General features: G+C 40.2%; 1 protein-coding gene across 3 annotated transcripts in view; it reads left to right on the top strand.

Annotated features, from left to right (window-relative positions):
* Nucleotides 1–25,232, top strand: part of LOC134612781 (uncharacterized) — a 66,419-nt gene that overhangs the window by 9,716 nt on the left and 31,471 nt on the right. For all 3 annotated transcript variants that reach the window (XM_063457223.1, XM_063457221.1, XM_063457222.1), the window contains exon 2: nucleotides 3,189–3,344. In XM_063457223.1, the coding sequence (XP_063313293.1) occupies nucleotides 3,189–3,344 (156 nt within the window). The remainder of the gene's footprint in view (nucleotides 1–3,188; nucleotides 3,345–25,232) is intronic.

A 25,232-nucleotide genomic window follows, 5' to 3' on the forward strand; every position in this document is an offset into this window, starting at 1 on the left:
ACATTTAACTTCAATAAAAATCATATATTGAAAAAAAAAAAAATAACATTAACAAACAGTGGCAATATGTGTATTAGTATACATGTATTTAGTATATTTTTTAATTTGGTATATTTTTGTGCATGTATTAGACATAATTGTAAAATAGTTTTAGAAAATTAATATTGTGTGCCTACATAAAAGTTGTCATTCACAGAACATGAGTGTCATAACTACATTACAGTAGAGATTAGTTTCAGTAGTTAGCAATTTATTTATTTATTTCTCTATGAAATATTTTACCAGGAAGAATATATTGAGATGTATCTTTTTGAAGTATGTCCACTATATCAGCTGGTACTAAATATATTAACACATTAAGCTAAAGCTAGGGTGTTCCTGACTTGTATAATTTCCATTAAAGAACCTGATTTAACATGTTTGATAAACTTTTGAGGTTTTTGGGTACATTTTTTAAAATATGTTTTTGTTTAAAAATATTACAATATCTAATAATGTATAATACATATAAATATATAAAATATTACATATTATTAAAATATTTTTCACAATATATGAAATTATATACAGGTTAAATGGCCACTATAGTCACCAAAACAACTTTAGCTTAAATAAACTTTTTTTTTGTGTATAGATTATGCATCTGAAATTTCACTGCTCAATTCTCTGACATTTAGGAGTTATATCACTTTTGTTCCTGTTTATGCAGTGCTAGCTACACCTCCCCTGGCTGTGACTGAGACATCCTGCATGGAAAAAAAATGGTTTACATTTTAGTCAAATGTTAACTTACTTTTATCTCCTGATCTTTAAACTGAACGTTATTTACACACAGGAGGCTCCTGCAAGGTCTAGTAAGCTATTAATAGTGCAGTAGATAAAAATTCTGAATTAAACTAAATTTGCAATAAAGGAAGTATAAATATAAGATCTTACTTTACAGGAAGTGTCTAGGAAGGCTATGTAAGTCACATGGAGAGAAGTGTGACTAGAGCTGTATAAACAAAGTGATTTAACTCCTAATTGGAAGAATTGAGCAGTGAGACTGCACTGGTAAGATCTGTTACATTAAGCTTACGTTGTTTTGGTGACTATAGTGTCAGCATTTTAAAAGTTTATTAAAAAAAAAAAAAAAAAAAAAATGGGCCAAAATAAGAATATACATTATTTGTAAATATCACTATGAAAATGCACTGTATGATCAAAGATATGTGGACACCTAAACATTGTTAGATATCCCATTCCAAAACCATTGGCATTAATATTGAGTTGCCTCCCCTAACTCGTCTAACTTGTGGCTCGAACAACTGCCACTTTTGGATTCTCTCTGTGGAAATGTTTGCCAAAAAAGCATTTCTGAGGACAAGCACTGATATTAGATGAGAAGGTGTGGTTTGCGATTAATTCTGAAGGTGTTAAATAGGATTGAGGTCATGGCTCAGGATCCTCCATACCAAATTTAACAAGCCAAGTTTGAGACCACGTTTTGTGCAATGGGAAGGGGTATGTTGAGAAAGGAAAGGATATTCCCCAAACTGTGGAAACAAAAATTTGATACACACAGTTGTCCAAAATGTCTATGTATCCTGAAGCACTAAGATTACCCTTCACTTAGGGGCCTAGCTCAGCCCCAGACCATTATCCCACAGTTATTACACCATTATTTTGTATAATGCATTCTGGCAGGTAGCGATCTCCTGGCATAGTCACACCCACATTCTTACATTCTTACAGACTGCAATACTTTTGTGAAGCCACTCCAGAGAACGTGTTTCCTCTGTTTAATAGTCCAGCGGCAGCACACTTTACTCCACTCCAGATCAGGTTTAACATTAAACATGTATATATGAGAATTGTGTGTATCTTCCAGAGTCAGTTTGGAACTGTGTTTTAAGCAGAAGATTGCTATGTTTTTCACATGCTTTGTGCTTCAGCAGTTGGTGCTTTCACACTGTGAGTATGCATGGTCTACCATTACCAAAGAAGATCAGGTAGAACAGATATTTCACTTGTTTTATGGATGGCATCCTTTGACAGTGTCACATCTAAAGTCACTGAGCTCTTCAGTACTATGGAGATTTCATGGCTATTTACTGGATTTTATGCACTTGTTAGCATTAGGTGAAGCTGAAACATCCAAACACAGTAATTAGTAGGAGTATACATAAACTTTGGGCCACATTGTGTATAAGCTGCTTCATTTTGTTATAACCAAATATGGGATTCTGTGTGATACGTTGCACTACCAAATGTATAAACAGTTTAATAACAATTTGGTAATCTTATTTATTAATTAAAGGAACACTCCACACACCATACAAGCTGTAATGGTGCAAGGAATGCTTTGGCACCACCTGTTGAATTAGTCAAATCATATTGGAATTGATTAAGTTCTTATCTGGGATCACCTTCGCATTGTTCTCCCGTCTCCATTACTGCTAAGACAGAACCAAAACCTTGTTCTAAACAGTTTGTCTGCTTACAAAGGAGATAACGCCAGGACAATCCTGGGACCAGAACTACCAGAGCACACTGTTGTGGTGATCGTACTTAAAGTGTTCCTTTAAGAGTAGATGTTAATTTCTGACCATGAGCTGGACTATTCATGCAGACCCCATTCTATTAACATTTACAAAGCAATGCAATATGCATATTTCTCTGTACGGTAAACTGTGAATGTGCAGTAATCTCCTTTTACAATCTTTTTTATGTCTACTATTCTTGGTTAGTCATTACAAACTGGAAATTGACTCACAGCTTTCCTTGACTATAAAGAAAAATCCTTAAATCTCTGTAAAGTCATAAAACATCTGCTAATATATTCCATTTACAGTTTTAAGTGAAATATGTGTTATGTTGGTGAGATAAATATTTACTGCAAGCCATGAGACATTGGTAAAATGCAGTTCAGGTGAGTAGACAAACTATTTATATCTGTATTTTGAAAAGCAATCATAAAGAATATTACGATGGGAGCAGTTTAGCGGAGGACTTTCATTGCATGATAAATCTGTGAGTGACAAAAGTATAGCACACAGCATGTACTGCATTAAGCACAGCTAGAGATTGGCAACCATAATACCCTGTGGAGAATGGTAGTCTAAGATGAATCATGAACACATGAACATATGAGAACATCCTGTAACCTGCTTGTTGAATACTAATTTGCTGTATTGTTTTCTTTGCAGGAAATGTTTCCTCTCCAGTCCCCGAATATTCTGTTGCAGCAACACCTGTACCTGTACAAGTAATACAATCCACAACAAGCTCAAATATGATTGAACAGAGAGCCCATACTTTCCCTGAAAGTACTGTACCGACACAAGGCTTAACTCCTGAACCAGGTATTGTGACTATCTCTTATACCAGGGAAGAAAAAGTAATAAATTAAGATCAAATATTAAATGAACAGTCTGGTCACTGTAACAACTTTATCTAATTTAAGCTGTTACAGGAGGCCCCTGGGCACTCTCTTATCTTGAGCATTTAAAACATTCTCCAATGATTTAAACCCAAAAGCTGCCTTCAGTGCCTTATCTCCAGGTCCCCCAGCACATCTGGCTTCTGAAACAGAGTTTCAGGAATCAAGGCAAACTGCTGGGTGCTTTAGGCCAATCAGTAGCTCCCCATTCAAAACAAAGGTGTTTAATTTAGATTAAGCAGTTATAGTGACCAGAGTGTTCCTTTAAATTACTTTACTTGTGTATTGGTCAACTAACCTTGCTGAAGCGTAGGTATTAAAATATAAAAAAATATATCATATATAAAAAAAAATATTTTAAAAAAATATAATAATATTTTTAAAAATATTAAATAACTTTAACCCTTAAGGACGGAGGCAATTGTACAAGTTCTGATCAAAACAAAACGTAAAGAATACCTAGAATTTGCGCTATATGTCTGTTAAACCGTAATTCACCTCTTTCATATTAAATTCACCCTCACTTATTATATATCATTTTGTTCAGGAGAAACAGGGCTTTCATTTCACATCAAATATTTATATATGAAACATACTTTAATATGGATAAAATGTAAAAAAGTTTGAGAAATTAAGAAGTGTTTTAGTTCTGTGTGGTATTTTAACTGGGAATGTCAAATATTTGTGTTCAGGAATGTCTCACGAGTACAACAGTGCCCCCATGTACAGGTTTTATGGTGTATTGTAAAGTTACAGGTTAATATAGAACTTGCTAATTTTATTCTCTCTGCCTGGGTTGTCAGGCAGGTCCCTCAAATTAACAAAATAACATAATTATGTAAAAATATTACATAAATATACACATATAATTTAAATATATGTATACATATGTATCTATTTAAATTTTATGTGTATATTTATGTAATTCTATAAATTATACACACACACACACATATATATATAACTATGTAAATTTATATATATATATATATATATATATATATATATATATATAACTTACATAATTTCATTCTAAGTGTATATTGATATATATATATATATATATATATATATATATATATATATATACATATCAAAATACGGTTACAATGAAATTGCTCATATATATAATTTTTTTTTCATTATTTTTTCACAGTGCAGCACTGCCAAAGGAAGCACCTCTAGTAGCCGTCTGAGGAGTGGCCAGTGGAGTTATCACTAGGGCAAAAAAGCCTGAAGGGAATGATTCCACACACCAGAACAAATGCAATAAGCTGTAGTTGTTCTGGTGACTATAGTGTCCCTTTAAGTTTGATGTTATATATATATTCTGCAATAAAATACACATTTATTTGGCACTGTATAATTAATTTTCCCACTTTAGTGCAGCAGCACAAAGACTGCCTAATAACCCAGACAGTCCCCTTGCAGGCACGCTTTAAAAAAATTTTTCTGTAAGCACATTTATCTATATGTAATAGTGGTGTTTCTTTGTATGCGATTAACTAAATGAGTATATAACCTTGTCCGGCAGTTTGAGGGTTTTGAAACAATGTTTCAGTTGATATAATGCACAAATCCTAACTTCCGAGCGAGGGGGGACTGCAGCGAGAGCAGATATACCTATTGCGCATGTGCCCGACGTCTCCATGGTGATGGAGGACGCGAGCAACCAGGAAGTAACCTGAGTGCATGATCTGAGAGATATTTGCCTCCTACACTCGCCCTGACGCTCGTTTGGAAGGATGATTAGCCCCCTGCACATCAGAACTGTGAGTTTCAATGATACAATGCACAAATTCAGTTGTTACAATGTATAAATCCTAACTTCCGATCGAGGGGTGACTGCAGAGAGAGCAGATATACCTATTGCGCATGTGCCCGACGTCTCCATGGTGATGGAGGACGCGAGCAACCAGGAAGTAACCTGAGCGCGCGTATAGAGAGACATTTGCCTCCTGCACTCGCCCAGACGCTCGTTTGGAAGGATGATTAGCCCCCTGCACACCTGAACTGTGAGTTTCACTGATTACCTTCCTTATTTAAACAATGTCCATTTTTTAAATGTGTGTATTCTGTCCTGATGAAAGTTCCCTAGCGGAACTGAAACGTTGACCGTTGGAATAAAGATTTATTTTTATTTTGATACAAATCCTGGGAGTGCTGATTTTCTTTGGCTATATCTATTTAGTGCAATCTAGCACCGGGTCTACAATCAAGTAAGTTGGAGTGCAAGGTCTCTTTTTCTTTTTTCTTTTTTTTTTTTTTATATATATATATATATATATAACTTACATAATTTCATTCTAAGTGTATATTGATATATATATATATATATATATATATATATATATATATATATATACATATCAAAATACGGTTACAATGAAATTGCTCATATATATAATTTTTTTTTCATTATTTTTTCACAGTGCAGCACTGCCAAAGGAAGCACCTCTAGTAGCCGTCTGAGGAGTGGCCAGTGGAGTTATCACTAGGGCAAAAAAGCCTGAAGGGAATGATTCCACACACCAGAACAAATGCAATAAGCTGTAGTTGTTCTGGTGACTATAGTGTCCCTTTAAGTTTGATGTTATATATATATTCTGCAATAAAATACACATTTATTTGGCACTGTATAATTAATTTTCCCACTTTAGTGCAGCAGCACAAAGACTGCCTAATAACCCAGACAGTCCCCTTGCAGGCAGCTGCCTGGACGGCTATTCATTCCATGTGATCGTTATTACATCACAATCGCATGGCCCAGAGTGGAGGGGGTGGGGGGCTGATTAGCCTCAGGAGGACTAGTTCCATTATCCTGACCATGGCTACTACTGACTTGGTCTTTATCTTTCTTACTAAGTCCTGCCACTCTAAGGCCCGGTAATATGTCTATTTAGAACTTTTATTTGTGGAATTTGCCATATCCTGTAAGTTGGGGTGAGACCCTGTAGCCCTCTAGTTGTTGGAAGACACTTTGCATGAGCTTTTGCAGATATTGTTGCACTTTGGGTCTGGCAAGCAATTTCCGAGATCTCTTTTATCCACAACTATCCCCGATCTCCATCCTTTACTTCTCATTCACCTCCACATTCTTCTGTCCTTTTTAAGGGGAAAAAAATAATTATTAAATTGGCATTGAATGGGTCACCAATTGCCAACACATCCATTTTTATGTAAAAAAATATATATATATATATAAAAAAACAAAGTGCCAAAGCTTTCTAGCTGCAGCAGTAGGGAGCTCTTTGTATCTGACTGCCAAGCCTGCCTACTGCTTCCATTGCTCAGGCTGCTGTAGCTGGTAGAGTGGTCACTGTCTTCGCATCTCAGGTACATGCAAGTAGTGTGGAAATGGACTGACTGTTCTGGGTGGAGAGCGAGATGGTCACTAATTGACTACTAGCTGCAGCTCTTTTCCCCTCATACTGAGGGGCAGCTACAAGAGCCCTACATTCGTGGTGCAGCAGTCTTTATTCTGTCAGTATACTGTTGTTGTTTGTGCTGATGTGTTTTTTTTGTAAGAGTGACTTTTGATATTCTTTGCACTTTTGGCACTTGCACTTTTATTTGTACAGTTACTTGCATTGTTTAAGCTGCTGCCCATAGGGGCTGTTTTGCCTTAACTGGCTTTTTAATATATGTTTTTGTTGCGATTTCGCACAGTTTTGTGTGCTATTGCCTATTTTATCTTTGTTTATTACCAATAAAGTGAATATTTTCCTTTATTCATTGTCCCCTCTATCCATGCAAATCTCCGGATTGTATTTGACTTTGTGATTGTGGCGCCTTGTTGTTCTGATTTATGTTCAGGATTTTGTGGTTGACTGCAGTGGCAAACTGACAACCATATGTCATATAACAGCACATCATATGTCAAGATACTAGGGAGATATTATTCCGCCACACTGGTGTACATGGTTTCAGCTATTGGCTGCACATAGGAATGCCTTTTTTTTTTAAATAGCATAAAATATGCAACAGCCTAAACCAACCTCCAGCATCCAGTGAACATTGCATAAACTGCACAGCAAACTGCAGTGAACATGCACACTTTGCATAGTGCATACTTGCCAAGCCAATGTCAATTTTACATTTTGTGCAGTTCACAGGTATGTATAGGAACTATTACATACAGTAAGTGAGCATAGGTAGGTATAGTAAATGTAGGTACATATGCAGGTATTGTATTGATTATTAACAAATTGTCATGCTTCAAATGAAATGCATTTGCAATAAACGAACGAGTACTTGGAGTGACGTGCACAAGGAGCTCTAATTACTAAACAACAAATTGTATTGGTGTGGTGGATGTAATCATATCCAACAAGCAAAAAAGGCAGCTACATTTTATTGTTTAGTGATTACATCCTGTTATGCATGCAATTGGGGTTTTGTTTGATGTGTGGTGGCACTGGCAATATGCTAATGCATTGCTTCGCTTTCAATCTTGCATTGCATTACATCAGTTAATTCTATGCTTTTGCATCGCAGTTGTTTTTTCCACACAAGCTTTATTAAAATAAATTTAAGTAAACTCAGAAAAACCGAATCAACATATTAACAAAATGTGGTTCATCGTGATCCATCATATAATTCATAATTAAGAATATGTCATCATTATTATTATAATTATTATTTTATTATTCAAGAATTCAGAATCAGACAAACTCATTTTATTCAGCATGCACATGTTGAATACTTTTAACAAAAAATGTATTGATTTCTTCCTGTATATATATCACAACGCCCTCTCAGTTTACTTCTTTGTTTAAGGTGTTTAAACTTTAAAAGTTATAATGAACAACAACAAATTGCATCTGCACAAGGAGGCATTAAACAAGACAAATGGTTTACTCGTGTATTTCTCAATTTTACTTTCTGAAGAAATAAAGCTTTTTAATTATCTGTTCCAATTCATTATTGTTGTTTAATTAAAATAACTCTGCTTAGTACAATTTCCAGACCTTTGAAACTAAGTAGCTTGATTTGTAGCATTTTAATTTGCAACAAGGTTTTAGACCGCTCTTTTAAACACTGCGAGGCCTTGTTAAAAAAGTTCACAAAGCTGATGTAAAATGTTTAACTGCAGTTACAGTGAGTACGATACCTTAATTGCTCTATTTTTCTTGCTTCAGTAACATTAATTACAAATGGTTTCTATATGCATGGCTTGCAATAGTTTTCATGCCAGCCAGAGGGACTTTCTTATCTGAGAGTTTGCATGCAGCTGACACTATTGTGAGCTATCCATTCTTGTAAATACCAAGAATAAAAATGTGAGCACTGTGCAATTTGTAAATAAGAATGCCCTACAGTGTTAGTTTTTCTTATTTCAGATTTATATATTCCAATGTCATGTTATAGGAATAAACTGCAACATTTCCAGGGTTATTCACTAAAGTGAGAATTTGAAGTGAATTCAGGATGAATTTCAAATTTAAGGTCATTACAGCGAAAGTTTAAAAATTCAGCTATCCTTCCAGTATGGCTACTTTGGCCTTAAATTCAAAGATTTTACTATTAAAGGGAATCTCCAGTGCCAGGAAAACAATCTGTCTCCCTCCCACACACCAATCCCCGGTTACTGAAGGGGTGAAAACCCCTTCAGTCACTTACCTGAGGCAGCGACGATGTCCCTCGTCGCTGTCTCCTCCTCCGCGCCGCTCCTCCTCTGCATTGCATCGGCTGGTGGGTGAGACTGATCCCACCCACCGGCCGAGGAGACCTAATGAGCATGCGTGGCAATGCCGTGCATGCGCATTAGCGCTCCCCATAGGAAAGCATTGAAAAATAATTTCAATGCTTTCCTATGGGGAAATGAGCAACGCTGGAGGTCCTCACACAGCATGAGGACGTCCAGCGACACTCTAGCACAGGTTTCCTGTGCTATGAAGGAGGAAGTGACCGCTAATGGCTGTCTAGTAGACAGCCACTAGAGGTGGAGTTAACCCTGCAAGGTAATTATTGCAGTTTATAAAAAACTGCAATAATGACACTTGCAGAGTTAGGAGTAGTGGGAGTTGGCACCCAGACCACTCCAATGGGCAGAAGTGGTCTGGGTGCCTGGAGTGTCCCTTTAACATGACGTAAAGTCATGATTTTATTAACGACAAAGAGACGAGTATTATGCTGCACTCTTACTTTATTTCCCTCAGCAGCAAAGAAAAAATATAACATAAACCAGTATGGTAACAACAAATGGCATGAAAGGTATACCTTCCTAGCAACAGGAACAGCCAATCGGATTCCACTCTCCAACATAATAGGTGGTGACCAATAGACTACTTCCTCTTTCTTGCGATCCCGAACAAAGGCAACCATCCAACAGAGAAGGGAACACCAACAAAGAGAATGCCAATAAAGATACAAGGTCAAAATCAAGTTGTAATAGACAGGAGAACTATGGTAATATCCTAGTATAAAACTGGATTTATGCATAAATATGTCATCAAATATAACCAGACGAAAGTAGTCCAAATTGAACACAGACAATCATAAACAGGATAATCCCATACTAAAAGACTTACCGTGAAGTCAACTTACCCATATCCAGTCAATCCTCGGGATAGGAGGGAGGGATAATACTCGCCTCCATGTCATTAATAAAATCATGACTTTACGTCATGTTAATAGTAAAAATGCAAGGCTAATAGAGCGTCCACGGCATAATACGAATAAGCCATTCGTATGAGGCGTCATATGCGTTTGCGGTAAAAAACTCCTGAATGCTGCGTTCGTGGGGAAAAACTCCCGAACATTATAACTAAATTAAATGCGCGTTTCAATCCAGTGAGTGGTGCTGGGGTGGCTAAAAGTGAAGGAAAGATGGTGCGAAAATGCCGAACAGGGAAACAGAACTCGCTGCAGCTGTCCCTGAGCCCTTTAATAAAAACTGGGCTCAGGGAGGTCAGAAGGAAAATTAAACAAGCTCTAAAGAAAACTATATTTAACCATATATATCAATCAAATTTTAATAAGTAAAAATAAAATCAAATAATATTAATACTGTAAGAAAATATGTAATACTAATTAAGAATATTACATAGAAAAAAGATCCCAGAGTTAAGAAACCAGTGTTACTTAACTGAGGGAGCAGCAAAGAGAGAGGAAGTAGTGTATTGATCACCGCCTATTATGCTGGAGAGTGGAATCCAAGTGTCTGTTCTTGTCACGAGGAAGATATACCTCTCATGCTATTTATTGTTACCATACTGTTTTATGTTATATTTTTTCTTTACTGCTGAGGAAAATAAAGAAAGAGTACTGCATAATAGGAGCCTCCGTGTCTTAATAAAATTTGAAATTCCCACCATGCCCAAACAGTCTACATCCCCACACCATGTCCCCACAAACCACCTCCCACAGTCTACATCCCCACACCATGCTCCCACAAACCACCCCCACATACTGCATCTTCACACCATGGCCCAACAAATAACCCCCCCAGTCTGCATCCCAACACAATGCCCCCACAAACTACCCCCGACAGTTTGCATCCCCACACCATGCACCTGAAGCGGTACTTACCCTTTCCAGGGGCCGGCCGAGGTCCTCTGTTCGAGCCGCGCATGGTCCTGCTGCTTCACGAGCCGCGCGCGGCTCATCCGACGGCTGTAACAGAAAGGCGGGCAGTGACCACGAGAAGCGGTCACGTGTCCCGACTGACTCTTAGAGCACGCCGCGGGTCTCGGGCACGCTCTTAAAGGAACAGTGGGAGCCTAAATTGGAAAAGGTCTCCCATTGGCCGCTGTCATGCCACATTCCCCATACACTCACCTTTTGGGGGTGTGGATATGACAGGGGCCAATTAAATTAATTGCTATGGTATATATACTCACCTTTTTCCCTTAGTACCTTGCCCTATCGTGGTTTCTGTTTCAGTTCCCTTTAGCGCTTGTTGTGTTCAGTTGTGTTCCTTCGTACTTGACCTTGGCTTTGTTTATGACTATGTTATCTCTTAAGCCTTATCTGTTCTGTTTGCCGGCTTGCTGTTTACTGTGTACCAGACCCCGGCTAGTCCTAGTTTACGCTGTCTCTTTGTGCCCTTGACCTCAGATCGCTCCTGACTCTGTAATCCTCTCATATACGTCGAGTCCGGCCATTCTAAGGTCCGGTAGACATATCTCCCCTCTGTGTTGTCTTCTGTTGAATTGAGTCCTGCGTGTTGGGGTATATTTTCATTACATTATCTAGAACTATTCCAGCAACCACACCTAACCATCCTACACCTCTTCCTCCTGAAGTATCTACTTTGCCTAATACTTCGGCCCATTTAACACCTCCTCCTAGGTATGGAGGGGACTCTAAGACATGCAGAGGTTTCATTAATCAAAGAGAATTCCACTTTGAGATATATCCACGTTCCTTTCCCACAGATAGGTCTAAAGTGGGGTTGCTTATGCACCAACTTACCGATAAAGCACTTTAGTGGGCAAATCCTATTTGGGAGGCTAATGGACCTATGGTGCATGATTTCAATAGTTTCCTTACGGCTTTTCGTAGAACTTTTGACACAACTAAAAGGTCAAAAAATGCCGCCAGAGCATTAATGAGAATTAAACAGGGTTCCAGATCTGTGGCTGGCTATGCCATTCAATTTCGTACCATTGCTTCACAGGTAGATTGGACCAACAATGGGTTAACTACTGCATTCATGGAAGGTTTATCTGACACTATATTGGATGAGGTAGCAGCTAGGGAGCTTCCTATTGCATTAGAGGACCTTATTGACTACCTCATTGATATAGATAATAGGATTCGTGACAGGCTATATACTTAAAACAGGAAAAGACGTTTGGTTACACCTATTAACCCCAGAGTTGATAAACCTGAGAGTGTTAAAGTATCTGAGGAGGAACCCATGCAATTAGGGGTTGCCAAACTCTCTGATACTGAAAAATGACATAGGAGAAGGGACGGACTCTGCCTATACTGTGGTAGGAGAGACCATATGGTAAAAGAATGTCCCTTGCTTCCGGAAAACTCTCGCACCTAAGACCTTATAGGGGACTGGCCTTGGGTGTGATATCTAAGTCTCCTAAATTGCCTCCTAACCGTTTGCTTCTACCTGTTTCTTTGCATATGGGAAAGAGTTGCATAGCTGAGCACATACAAGCCCTGGTTGACTCCGGGGCAGCTGAAAATTTCATAGACTCTGGTTTTGTTAAGAAAAACAACATTCCCATCAGAGAGAAGGAGATACCCTTGGCCGTTGAGGCCATAGATGGTAGACCATTAAGTTCTCCAGTTGTTACTCATAAAACTGTACCGTTACACATGTATACAGGGGTTTTACACTTTGAAACCATTCGGTTCCAGGTCATCACCTCTCCCTCTTCACACCTCGTGTTAGGGTACCCATGGTTACGTGCTCACAATCCCATTTTCGACTGGGAGTCAGGGCAAATAAAATCATTGAGCGAAGCCTGCCACGAGTCTTGTACTATTGAAGTCACCCCTTTGAATTCTATTAATGTTCCTACTACTCCTCCTTTGTCTACTGTTATACCCCCTCAGTACTTATTTCTCAAGACTGTCTTCAATAAAAGGGAGGCTGACAAATTACCGCCTCACAGACCATACGATTGTGCTATTGATTTATTGCCTGGCACTATACCTCCAAAGGGCAGGGTGTACCCTTTATCTGTTCAAAAAAAACGTGTCATGGAGGAGTATATTAAGGAATCACTAGAAAAGGGGTTTATTAGGAGATCCTCTTCTCCGGCTGAAGCGGGGTTCTTCTTTGTATCGAAGAAAGAAGGTGATTTAAGACCGTGTTTCGATTATAGAGGTCTAAATAAAATCACCATCAAAAATGCATACCCTATACCTTTAATCACGGAATTGTTTGACAGGCTCAAACATGCTACTGTATTCACTAAATTGGATTTTAGAGGTGCATACAATTTAATACATATTAAGAAAGACCACGAATGGAAGACGGCATTCAACACTAGATCTGGCCATTACGAGTATTATTAATGTTATGCCATTTGGTCTATGTAATGCCCCAGCAGTATTTCAAGAATTTATTAATGACGTCTTAAGAGACTTTATTCACACATTTGTAATTGTGTACTTGGATGACATATTAATATATTCTACAGATTTACACTCTCATCACAGACATGTTACAACAGTTCTGAAGACCCTTCTTGCTAATGGTCTTTATTGTAAACTGGAAAAATGTCTATTTGACCAATCCGAAGTCCAGTTTTTGGGGTATTTGATTTCCGCTAAAGGTTTTCGTATGGATCCCCAGAAGCTTTCTGCTGTCATAGAATGGCCTCTACCACAAGGTTTGAAAGCCATTCAGCGTTTTCTTGGTTTCTCCAACTATTATAGACTCTTTATTAAAGGTTTTTCCTGACAAAAAAGGATGGCAATACTCGTGTCTGGTCTCCCGAGGCACTTCAGGCTTTTGAATTTCTTAAGACTACGTTCGCCTCTGCACCTATTTTACAGCATCCTGTCCCCTCACTGCCCTATATTCTTGAAGTTGATGCTTCCGATATCTGGGTAGGTGCTGTCTTATCCCAAAGAGAGTCACCTGAAAAGCCATTGCATCCTTGTGGCTTCTTTTCCAAACAAATGTCCAAAGCAGAAAAGAATTATGATGTGGGTAATCGCGAACTCCTTGCTATTATTTTAGCACTTAAAGAATGGAGACATTTGTTAGAAGGAACTAAGGATCCCATCCTCATATTTATGGATCACAAGAACCTATCCTACCTAGGCAGGCAGGCTAGGTGGTCACTGTTTTTGTCTCATTTCAATTATATTATCACCTATAGGCCAGGTGATCGCAACACTAAAGCAGACGCTCTGTCCAGACAGTTCGAAACTGCTGACAAACAGGAGATTGATGTTACTCCTGTCATTCCCCCAGACAGGATAATAGCTACTACTATTTTGTCTATTTCCTCGTCCCTCTTGCAGGCCATACAAGCGAAACAAAGCATGGCACCTAGTGAGAGGCCTACTGATAAACTATTCGTTGATGTTCCCAAGAGACGGGATATTCTGTCATGCTCCCACAAACCAACCCCAGAGCCTGCATCCCCCCCCCACAGCCAGCACCCCCACACCCTGTCCCCCACAGCCTGTCAGTCTCTGTGTGTGTGGGGGGGAGAGAGGGGTCAATCTGTATGTGGGGGGGCTCAGTCTGTGTATGGGTCAGTCTGTGTGTGAGTGGGTCAGTCTGTGTGTGGGTGGAGTTCAGTCTGTGTGTGGGGGGTCAGTCTGTCTGTGTGGGGGGGCTCAGTCTGTGTGTATGGGTGTGGGGAAGCAGTCTGTGTATGTGGGGGAGCAGTCCGTGTGTGTGTTTATGGGTCAGCCTGTGTGTGTGTGTGTGTGTATGGGTCAGTCTGTGTATGTGGATGGGTCAATCTATGGGTTTGTATGGGTCAGTCTGTGTAAGTCCTAGAGCTCCACGAGAGATACCTCTCATTTCATGATCTCCCCTGTACCCGATGGATAGACAGCCTTCTCAACCACCACAGATCTGATTGGTAAGATCAGGGAAAGGGATATTCGTTTTTTTATTTTATTTTTTAAAAACAATTGATAAAGTAAAAAGTGTAAAGCTCTTTCCTATCCCACTCCCTACACTCCCCTGAACAGACAGTGAAGCCCCCCACATACAGTAACTCCCATCAACACAGAGTACACCTTTGCATACACACACAGTGCATCCCTCACACACATCATATCTTCACCCACATACACACTTTTTCCCCCACATACCTTCACACCCACACACACATGCATACATGCATACATGCTTCACCCCATTACACACCGAATCTCACATGTGTATAGATACACTATATATATATATATATGTACATTTCTTAAAAATTAGAAACATGTCACTCTGCCCAATCAAAATATATTAATAAACAAAAATAGACCAGGTGCTTCCCAGCGCTCAATACATTGCAATCCTAGAAATGACAAGAGCACTCTCTGGATTTAGTGAAAAAATCAATTCAGTGAATTCAAATTCACATGAATAAATAAATCAACATTTCACCATTATATGGTCTTTTGATAAAGACTATATAGTGGTGGAAACATTGATTTATTTTTTTTAATGCAAATTTGAGTACACTGAATCAGTGGTGTACCCACAATCCATGGGGCCCCAGTGCGCACACATATACATTTACAAAATGTTTAAGTCACCGTTTCCTACCTTTTAGGTGCAGGAGGGTGACTTTCCCTGGGGTCCAGTGGTGGCTCAGGTTGATGGGAGTCAGAGTTCCCACTCTGACTCACTCTCCTTCCTCCCACGCGGGCTCTCTCTGATAGCTAGAAGGAGTGGCCAGGGCAGTCACTTCCTCGCAGCAGTGATCTCATCACAGGGGGCCCGGTCGCGCTGTCACCGCTTCGTTGACCGGACCCCCGGAAATCCATACCCAACGGCTGGCCCTAACAGCATGGGCCACTCGATGGACCCCTTGAATGTGTGACGGTTTGCTGCGTGGGCCAGGGGCCGCAAAACATGGCGGCTGGTACCTGGTCGCAGGGGTCTGAAGGGTGGCTGGAGCGATGAGCCCGGTCGCATCTGCGACCCCTATATGTACGCCACTGCACTGAAGTGATTTTTTTTTACTAAATCCAGAGAGTGCTATCGTCATTTCTAGGATTGCTATATATATAGGCCGTGGGGGACAGGGTTTTGCTTTCCACGCGAAATATTCGCCTCCAGGTGCCTTCTATGAAATTGTCTCCCATCTTTATTTGTCCTTATCGTATTTTGCATAAGGTTAATCCTGTTTCGTATGCCTTGGGTCTTCCTAAGAATCTGCGTATTCCTAATGTCTTTCACACTTCATTATTGAAGCCTTACGTACGCAACCGCTATACCCGGCATACTCCTCCTCCCCCTCCTGTCTCTGTGGAGGGTCATGAGGAGTTTGATGTTTCTGCCGTTATTGACTCTCGTTTCCTTAGAGGTCGACTTCAGTACCTGGTGCATTGGAAGGGCTATGGGCCTGAGGAGCACAGTTGGATTTCTGCTGACGCTGTTCACGCTCCTCGCCTTGTGTGTTCTTTCCATTCTCGTTTTCCTGCCAGGCCTGGCCCTCCCCGCCCCAGAGGGCGTGTCCTCAGGGGGGGTACTGTAGCGGTACTTACCCTTTCCAGGGGCCAGCCGGGGTCCTCTGTTCAAGCCACGCGCGGTCCTGCTGCTGCACGAGCCGCGCACGGCTCATCCGACGGCTGCAACAGGAAGGCGGGCAGTGACCGCGAGAAGCAGTCACGTGTCCTGCCTGACTCTAAGAGTGCGCCGCGGGTCTCGGGCGCGCTCTTAAAGGGACAGTGGGAGCCTAAATTGGAAAAGGCCTCCCATTGGTCCCTGTCATGCCACACTCCCCATACACTTGCCTTTTGGGGGCGTGGATGTGACAGGGGCCAATCAAAATAGATGTTAAGGCATATATACTCACCTTTTTCCCTTAGTTCCTTGCCCTATCGTGGTTTCTGTTTCAGTTCCCTTTAGCGCTCGTTGTGTTCAGTTGTGTTCCTTCGTACTTGACCTTGGCTTTGTTTCTGACTACGTTTTCTCTTTATCCTTATCTGTTCGCTGGCTTGCTGTTTACTGTGTTCCAGACCCCAGCTAGTCCTAGTTTACGCTGTCTCTTTGTGCCCTTGACCTCGGATCGCTCCTGACTCTGTACTCTATACGTCGAGTCCAGCCATTCTAAGGTCCGGTAGATGTGTCTCCCCTCTGTGTTGTCTTCTGTTGCGCTTAATCCTGCATGTTGGGGTATATTTTCGTTACACTTCCCACCTTAGTGGTCCTTACCCTCCCCCCCCTTAGTGGTCCTCCCTCCCCCCCTTAGTTGTAATCCTCTCCCCCACCCCATTAGTGGTCCTTCCTCTCCCCCCCTCTCCCAGTGGTCCTTCCACTCCTCCCCCCTCAGTGGTCCTTACCTTCTTCCCCCACCTTAGCGGTCCTCCATCTCCCCCCTCTCCCAAACCCCTTAGTGGTCCTTCCCCTCCTCCCCCCCACTGGTCCTTACCTTCTTCCCACTTACCCTCCCCCTTCCCTCCCCCCTCTTAGTGGTCATCCTCTCCCTCCACCCCCCTCTCCCAGTGGTCCTTCTCCTCTTCCCCCCTTAGTGGTCCCTTCCCCCGCCCCCTTAGTGATCCTTTCCCCCTCCTCCCCCCTTAGTGGTCCTTTTCCCCTCCCCCCCTTAGTAGTTCTTTCCCCCTTCTCCCCCTTCCCCCCTCAGTGGTCCTTTCCCCCTTTTGTTCATCATACCTATGTAGCGTGGCCCCGTGGCGTGGACCGGCCGTCATTCCGCCGGCAGCCGGGTACAGGAAACAGAAGTTCCTGTACTGCGGTCCGCGCCGCCCGGCCATGCTACATTGAGTGACTGGCAAGAGGGAGCGCTGTGCGCTTCCCTCCTGTCGGTCACCTAAATCTAGCGCCCCCTGGGCCGGTGCACCCTAGGCAACTGCATAAGTCGCATATAGGATGCGCCGGCCCTGTATATATAATGCTTTTGGAATTACAAGTTAAGAATAGTTTGATATTAAATTCTTGCTTATTTCTAAATGAGGTGAATTTGTTTACATTTTTCTTAAAATGCATCCCCTACAATTCATACAGTAGTAAAAACTATTTTCCCTTTTTAAAACAGATGAGGCTTGAGTCTTATTAGTCTTTTCTTGGTCTAAAAAACTCTTAGTTAACATTTGTTTAAAATTATTTTCCCCTCTAAAAATAATTTTCGTTCTTTCTCCTAAAAAATTATTAATATCACGATTCTCTTCTAAAATATGCCAATTCTTCTGAATTATTTGACGCATTTTTTATTGTTATAACAATAATTAAAGATAAAATGTATTTCTTTTTCTCCCTCTTCCAGTTTTTTTAGTTTTATATTTGAATAGGGTATCTCTTGGTTCTTTTTCAATTAGTTCACATTTTTCTTGTAGTGAATCAGAATTATACCCTTTTTCCATAAATTGAGTTTTTAAAATCCTTGACTGGCACCTATATTGTTCTATTTCTGTACAATTCCATCTGAGCCTTAAAAAATGACCTTTGGGTATATTGGACAGCCAAGGCTTAAAATGGCAACTTTTAAAATCTATAAAACTATGTCTACCTGTTTACTCTTTTTTTATGGTGGAGAATTGATAATTCAACCTGGATATATCCTGTTTGCAACATGGATCCACTGTATCTGTTGTATCCTCCGTTTAAAGCCTCTAGTCTGAGCCAGCTTTAATGAGTATGAGTAATATGAGTTTTTACTGTAATGTATAACAGTATTACCCTATGGTCTCTCTTTTTATTTGTTTTAGGACTGTATCCACCTATATTTGTGGTAACTTTGAATATTTACTGAGTGCTCTCACTTTTTTATTGTTACATAATTTACGGCATGCTTATTTTCATTGGGGCACATTGATTAAACATTGATTTCATTTTATTTTATTTGGGCAGTAGTGTGTCCCTTTAAGCATAAGTGACTATGTGTGCTGGAAGATCAGAGTTATGGCCATGAGAGACAACAACTAGATCTGTCTCAGATATTGCAAGAAGAGTATTGAAGTGGTATGAGCAAACACAATTACACCCAAGGAATTTGGATGAATAAGTTTTAATTTAGCTTCAAACAAGATGATTCACAGATTTAAAGGAAGAAGAAATCCACAAGCCACAACATATTAGACTAGGAGCTTATCTTTAAGCATATCTCAATTATGTTGGCAAAATATCTTGAAGGATCACGTTTTCTTTTTTACCCATGAGAACAAAAATGTTAACACATAGATTTTATTAAGCCCTTCTTTTCCAGATCGCAGTGTGTGTATATGTGTATATATATATATATATATATATATATAAGAAAATTGAAAATCCCCCGCACTCACGCTTAGTTGTGTGTCCAATTTGCCGGGTGCCTGGCATGAACTCCCATAGAAAGATATTTGCCAAAAAACTGCCGCTCACCGGTCTTGTAAAAGTCCAAAATTTATTGAGAAATCATTAAAAAAGAGACCAACGTTTCAGTCCCCGTTCGGGACTTTCCTCAGGGTAACAAAACAATAATAACATAAATGGACGGAAGGACGGACAGGGGTGGGTCCCACCTTATTTTTTTATTATTTATAAAAAGAAAAATTCATTGTGATGTTTCATATTTGTGCATTATCTCATACTTCTATATAGCTTGAGAATATGTTGGCATTTAACAAGTTCATTTTACAAAAAGTGAAGATTTCAAAATAAATTGTAGATTATACTAGCTTTAGTGTACCTATAATCTTAATTTTATAACATGACAGGAGGCGAGTATTTGCTTAAGTCTCTCTTTACTAGAACTCCACAGCAGCACATTAACACAGAGAAAAAACAACCAATCAGAAAATGTTAGATACAATAAAGCTTCCCTCCCCACACCTAATTTCCTCTTTCAAGCTGCGACAGAACAGAAACAAAAGGCAGAAAAAACACTGAAGAGAAACCGAAGTCCTAGAATCCAATGAATGCAATGATGATCCGAGAAGAAATGTCAAACCTGGAACCACGGACGGAATGTAAACTGAAATGAGAGAAAAGAACAAACAAAGCTATAATTCCTGGGAAACCAGAGAAAAATAGATGGGTGGATTGGCGCTATTAATAAAGAAAGCAACTACTCCCAAGTGCCAAAGAATCACCAAAAGGCACTATAGACATATATCAAAACACAAGACAAAAAGTTTAGGGAGGTGCAAGAGATAAACAAGTATTATACTTATATTAGGTGAATCTCTGAATCAACCTAAAATAAAAAGATATACATAGCATAATACTGTAACACTTTATAGACAAAATAAATCGGAGGTAATGGGTCACTCACGATCTGTAGAGCCTTGGAAAGCAGGCTCTAACTATGAAAGCTTTGAATAATAAGCTTATTCACGCTATCTCCACTGATATCTGGTAGTAAGGTACTTCTCCCACACCACGAATACCACAGCAGGATTGGATTAGGTAAAAAAGTTTTTACTTTCATAAAAAATTCAATAAAACAAGGCACAAAGATGCCTTGTTTTATTGCATTTTTTATGAATGTAAAAACTTTTTTACCTAATCCAATCCTGCTGTGGTATCCCTATCGAACCCACACCATTATCATTGCCGGTACCTGCAATGGGTGGCAGGGCGGAAGATAAATCCAGGTGGACCCTCCACAACCAAATCTTGTTCTCCATCTTAGTCTTCAGAGGTCCTCCTGTCTCTTCTCCTAAAAGAGCTAATGGGTAGGGAACGCAGTATTGACCCGGGGCTCCGGTCTGTACCCGCTCCTAGCGCGTACCAGTACTTCCAGACTTGGGGATATGAGTTGACCCTGTTCCAGTAGTGCCTGCAAGAAAGTGTATGTCAGCTCCCGGAGGCATCAGCATCTCTTGCTTCGTCCAATAGGAGAGGCTGTCTGAGGAGGATGTTCATAACGGCATAAATAATAATAGCATAGTGAGATTGCCTGCTCAATGCAATGTATGTTAAAAAATGGTATATATATATTAAATATCTGGGACTCCCCAGGAGTATATCCAGTAGGAAGGTACAGTGGCATCGACACAGCAAGCCAATCATAGGAGCTGTAACAGCGACAGCCAGATCAAAAAGCCTGTGCTCTGCCCGATAGGGTACCAGGGAAAGCTAGAATTTGGTGAATGGTTCTCCCCCGCAATACCTGAGAGGTTATACCCAAGGGTTGAGATATGAGAGGGGTTCACCTACTACTAGAGAGATAAGTATCGATATCAGCAGCGGCTGTGCTTGTGAGAGGGCCGCACCCTCTAATAATGCAATCGTCTCCATATCCGCAGCAGGCTGTATTTATGAGAGGGCCGCACCCTCTAGCAACGGAATTGGTATCTCCCTCAGTGTCAGGCTTATTCTATGAGGGGCTCACCCTCAAATAATGTAGTCAGTATCATTATCAGCGTTGAACTGGATAATGAGAGGGGTTCACCCTCTAATAGAGAAACTAGCATCGATATCATCAGTGGGCTGAGTTTACGAGAGGGCTTTAGTGATGAAATAAGTAACCATCACAGCATCCGGGTGAGTTTATGAGAGGGCCGCACCCTCTAATAATATAATCCGTACCCTTATCAGCATCAGGCTGAGTTTTTGTGAGAGGGCCGCACCCTCTAATAATGTAATAAGTAGCCATAACAGTATTAGACTGAGTGCATGAGAGGGCCGCACCCTCTAATAATGTAATAAGCAGCCATATCAGTAATAGGCGTGTACGAGAGGGCTGCGCCCACATATAATGTAATTAGTAGTCATATCCGTAGTAGGTAGAGTGTATAAGAGGGCCGCACCTACTAATATGTAATAAGTAGCCATATCCGTAGCAGGCTGAGCTTATGAGAGGGCCGCACTCTCTAATAATGTAACTAGCAACCAAGCTTAGTTGTGGATAAGAGAGGGGGTACCACTCTGACACAGAAATCAATAGTCTGAAACCTAATAAAAACTCAACATGGCAGCCGGGATCTTGCACAAGTGCGAGAGACCCAAGATGGCCAACGGTTACCTGAGGAGGCGCTGGAGACGTTCTCCGCGGTCCTCGAGAGCCTGGGATGTCGGAGGAGGCCAGAGGTGAGGCCAGAGGTGAGGCCTCTCGACGTCCTGAGCAAGAAGAAAGTACCAAAGGACATAAAACCCAATAAGCGATAGAAAAGAAAACAAAACTAAAGACAGTAGAAATAAATGGGGGGACATCTATATAAGAGGGAATTAAATAGGGGGGGGGGGGACAGGAAACCAAAGGGAGAAAAAATAAGTATACCAAACTGAATATAACAAGAACATATAGGCAGCGCAGCTAAGGAGCGAAGAAAACAAAACAGAGAATATTGTAAAAAAGGGAATAAACCAGGCTGCCTGGTAGGTTCCAACCTGACAGGGCAGGAAAAATCCTGTGTCTCTGGAGGAGGGAATGAAGATAAACTGCTCTAACCTGGGTAAGGCAAAGCTGCAATCCTAGACACCACTATTATCCCCTAGACTACTGCCTATACAGGGGATATATATAAGTCCAGAGCCACAGGATGCATGGTCAGAGCCAAAGGATGCAAGGCCAGGATCACAAGATACAGAGCCACAGGATGCAAGGCCAGAGTCACAGGGTACAGAGCCACAAGGTGCAATGCCTATACTGCAACAAGAAAAATAAAACAAACATCTGGCCAGGAAGGAAGGGTGATGCCAGACTACAAGGGCCAGCTGAAGGTGCTAATGTTCCTAGATGTAGGAAATAGCACCAAACAGGGCAAGTGGTGATCAGTGGTTCTGCACATAAGGAGTGAACCAGGAACCGTGACACTCCCTTTCTCAAGTCTAAATCATTTCTGAGCAAGACGACACATAGAATTCAAAGATGAGTTGTGATACAGAGGTTAAAGCGTTATGAGTGCAGATAATTTTCTGGACACCACTCTGACATGCAACAATGGCACAATCCACACCTCGGTTTACAGAAATCACCCAGGCAGGTGCAGTTACAGTGCCTTGCAAAAGTATTCACCCCTTGGCATTTTTCGTGTTTTGTTGCCTCACAAATATGGAATTAACATGGACTGTTTGAGGATTTGCATCATTTAATTTACAGAACATGCCAACAACTTTGAAGATTTTTTTTTCTATTGTGAAGCAAACAATAAAATGGACAAAATAGCAGAAAAGGCCAATAATGTGCATAACTATTCACCACCCTAAGGTCAATACTTTGTAGAGCCACTTTTTGTGGCAAACACAGCTCCAAGTTGCTTTGGATAAGTCTCTATGAGCTTGCCTCATCTTACCACTGGGATTTTTGCCCATTCGTCCTTGCAAAACTGCTCCTTGCTCCAGTTCCTTCAAGTTAAATGGTTTGCGCTTGTGAACAGCAATCTTTAAGTCTGAACACATATTTCCTATTAATTTGAGGTCTGAGCTTTGACTAGGCCATTCCAACACATTTACATGTTTCCCCTTAAACCACTCAAGTGTTGCTTTAGCAGTGTGTTTGGGGTCATTGTCCTGCTGGAAGGTGAACCTCCGTCCTAGCCTCAAATCACGCACAGAGTGGTACAGGTTTTGCTCAAGAATATGCCTGTATTTAGCAGCATCCATCTTGCCCTCAACTCTGACCAGTTTTCCAGTCTCGGCTGCTGAAAAACATCCCCACGGCATGATGCTGCCACCACCATGTTTCGCTGTGGGGATGATGTTCTTTGGGTGATGTGATGTGTTGAGTTTGCGCCAGACATAGCATTTTCTTTGATGGCTGAAAAGTTAAATTTTAGAAACAAATTTCAACGAGAGTGCCACTTGTAGTCACCTACAACCCAGCTCTTGAGGAAATACGGAAAATCACTAAAGACCTACAACCAATGTTAACAGATGATACTCTGAAAAACATTTTCTCTGAAACACCCATTTTGGCCTTAAGACAACCACTAAACCTCTAACAAAAATGAATTAACAGGAAGCTACCCACTGATGGGAAGAATAAAGAAAATGGGACCAGTCAATACAAAAAACCTTGCTGCAAACTGTGTCAGGACATATGCACAGACAACACACAATAAAACCTACAGCAATAAAGGTTCATACTCCTGCACATCCAGTATACATGATTCAATGCACCAAATGCCACCTAGGATGCTACATTGCGGAAACCACCCAGCAATTAAATGGCAGAATGAATATGCACAGACACTCCATTAAATACAACAAAGAAGAATCCTACCTGTGGGACACCACTTTACTCAGCCTGGCTACTCAATGAAGGACCTAAAAATCAAAGTATTTAAAAATACCCAAGAAAGAAAAACTTTTGAAGCAAGAATGATCAAATTGTTTAACAGTAAGAATAGAGGACTAAATATTGATTTCGGTTTCCTGTCCCACTACCAATACTTTATATGAACACTCCCCCCGTAATATCTTACTGTTCTGTCATATGTATCAACATTTTAAAATGCATCCCAATATGTTTATTCTATCAATATACAAAGTACTATGTGTAGACCTATGCTTTCCCATACTCCTATGCATGTATTATTATTATTATTGCCATTTATATTGCACCAACAGATTTTTGTATATGTGACTGTGCATTTATATTTGTGTATATGAGTTGATGTGCATGTATATATACATGTATATATATATATATATATATATGTATAAATATATATATTTGTGTGCGTGTATATGTATAAAGTGTGTATATGCATGCATGCATGTATGTATATTTGAATAGGTGTATGTATACATATACATATATATGGGTCTATGTATTTGTAGACACATGTATTGGTGCTTGTGTGTGGATGTATGTGTAGGTGTGCATGTACATATATTTGGGTATGTGGTTGTATTTATATGTATATTGTTGTATGTACTTGTGTGTAGTGTGTGTACTTGTGTATACTTGTACATATACACTACATGTGTATATGTATATGCACAAGTGTGTGAGAGTGAGTGTGAGCGTGTCTGTGTATGCCGGATATTGGCATTCATGCATATCCTGTAACTCCTGGATGGGAAGTCATGTATTGATTATTTATTTGTTAATAAAATATTTTACCAAGATGGATACATTGCAATTTCTCTTGTTTTCAAGTATATCCTGGGTCCACAAAATTCCATTGTTACAATAGGATGCATTGCATTGTTACAATAGGATGCGATATTAAAAAATACAATATACAAACAATATATATATATATACACACACACACACACACACACACACGTATATAAATTTAACATATAACAGGTGATAAA

Source organism: Pelobates fuscus, chromosome 5, assembly GCF_036172605.1.
Source record: "Pelobates fuscus isolate aPelFus1 chromosome 5, aPelFus1.pri, whole genome shotgun sequence".
NCBI lineage: Eukaryota > Metazoa > Chordata > Amphibia > Anura > Pelobatidae > Pelobates > Pelobates fuscus.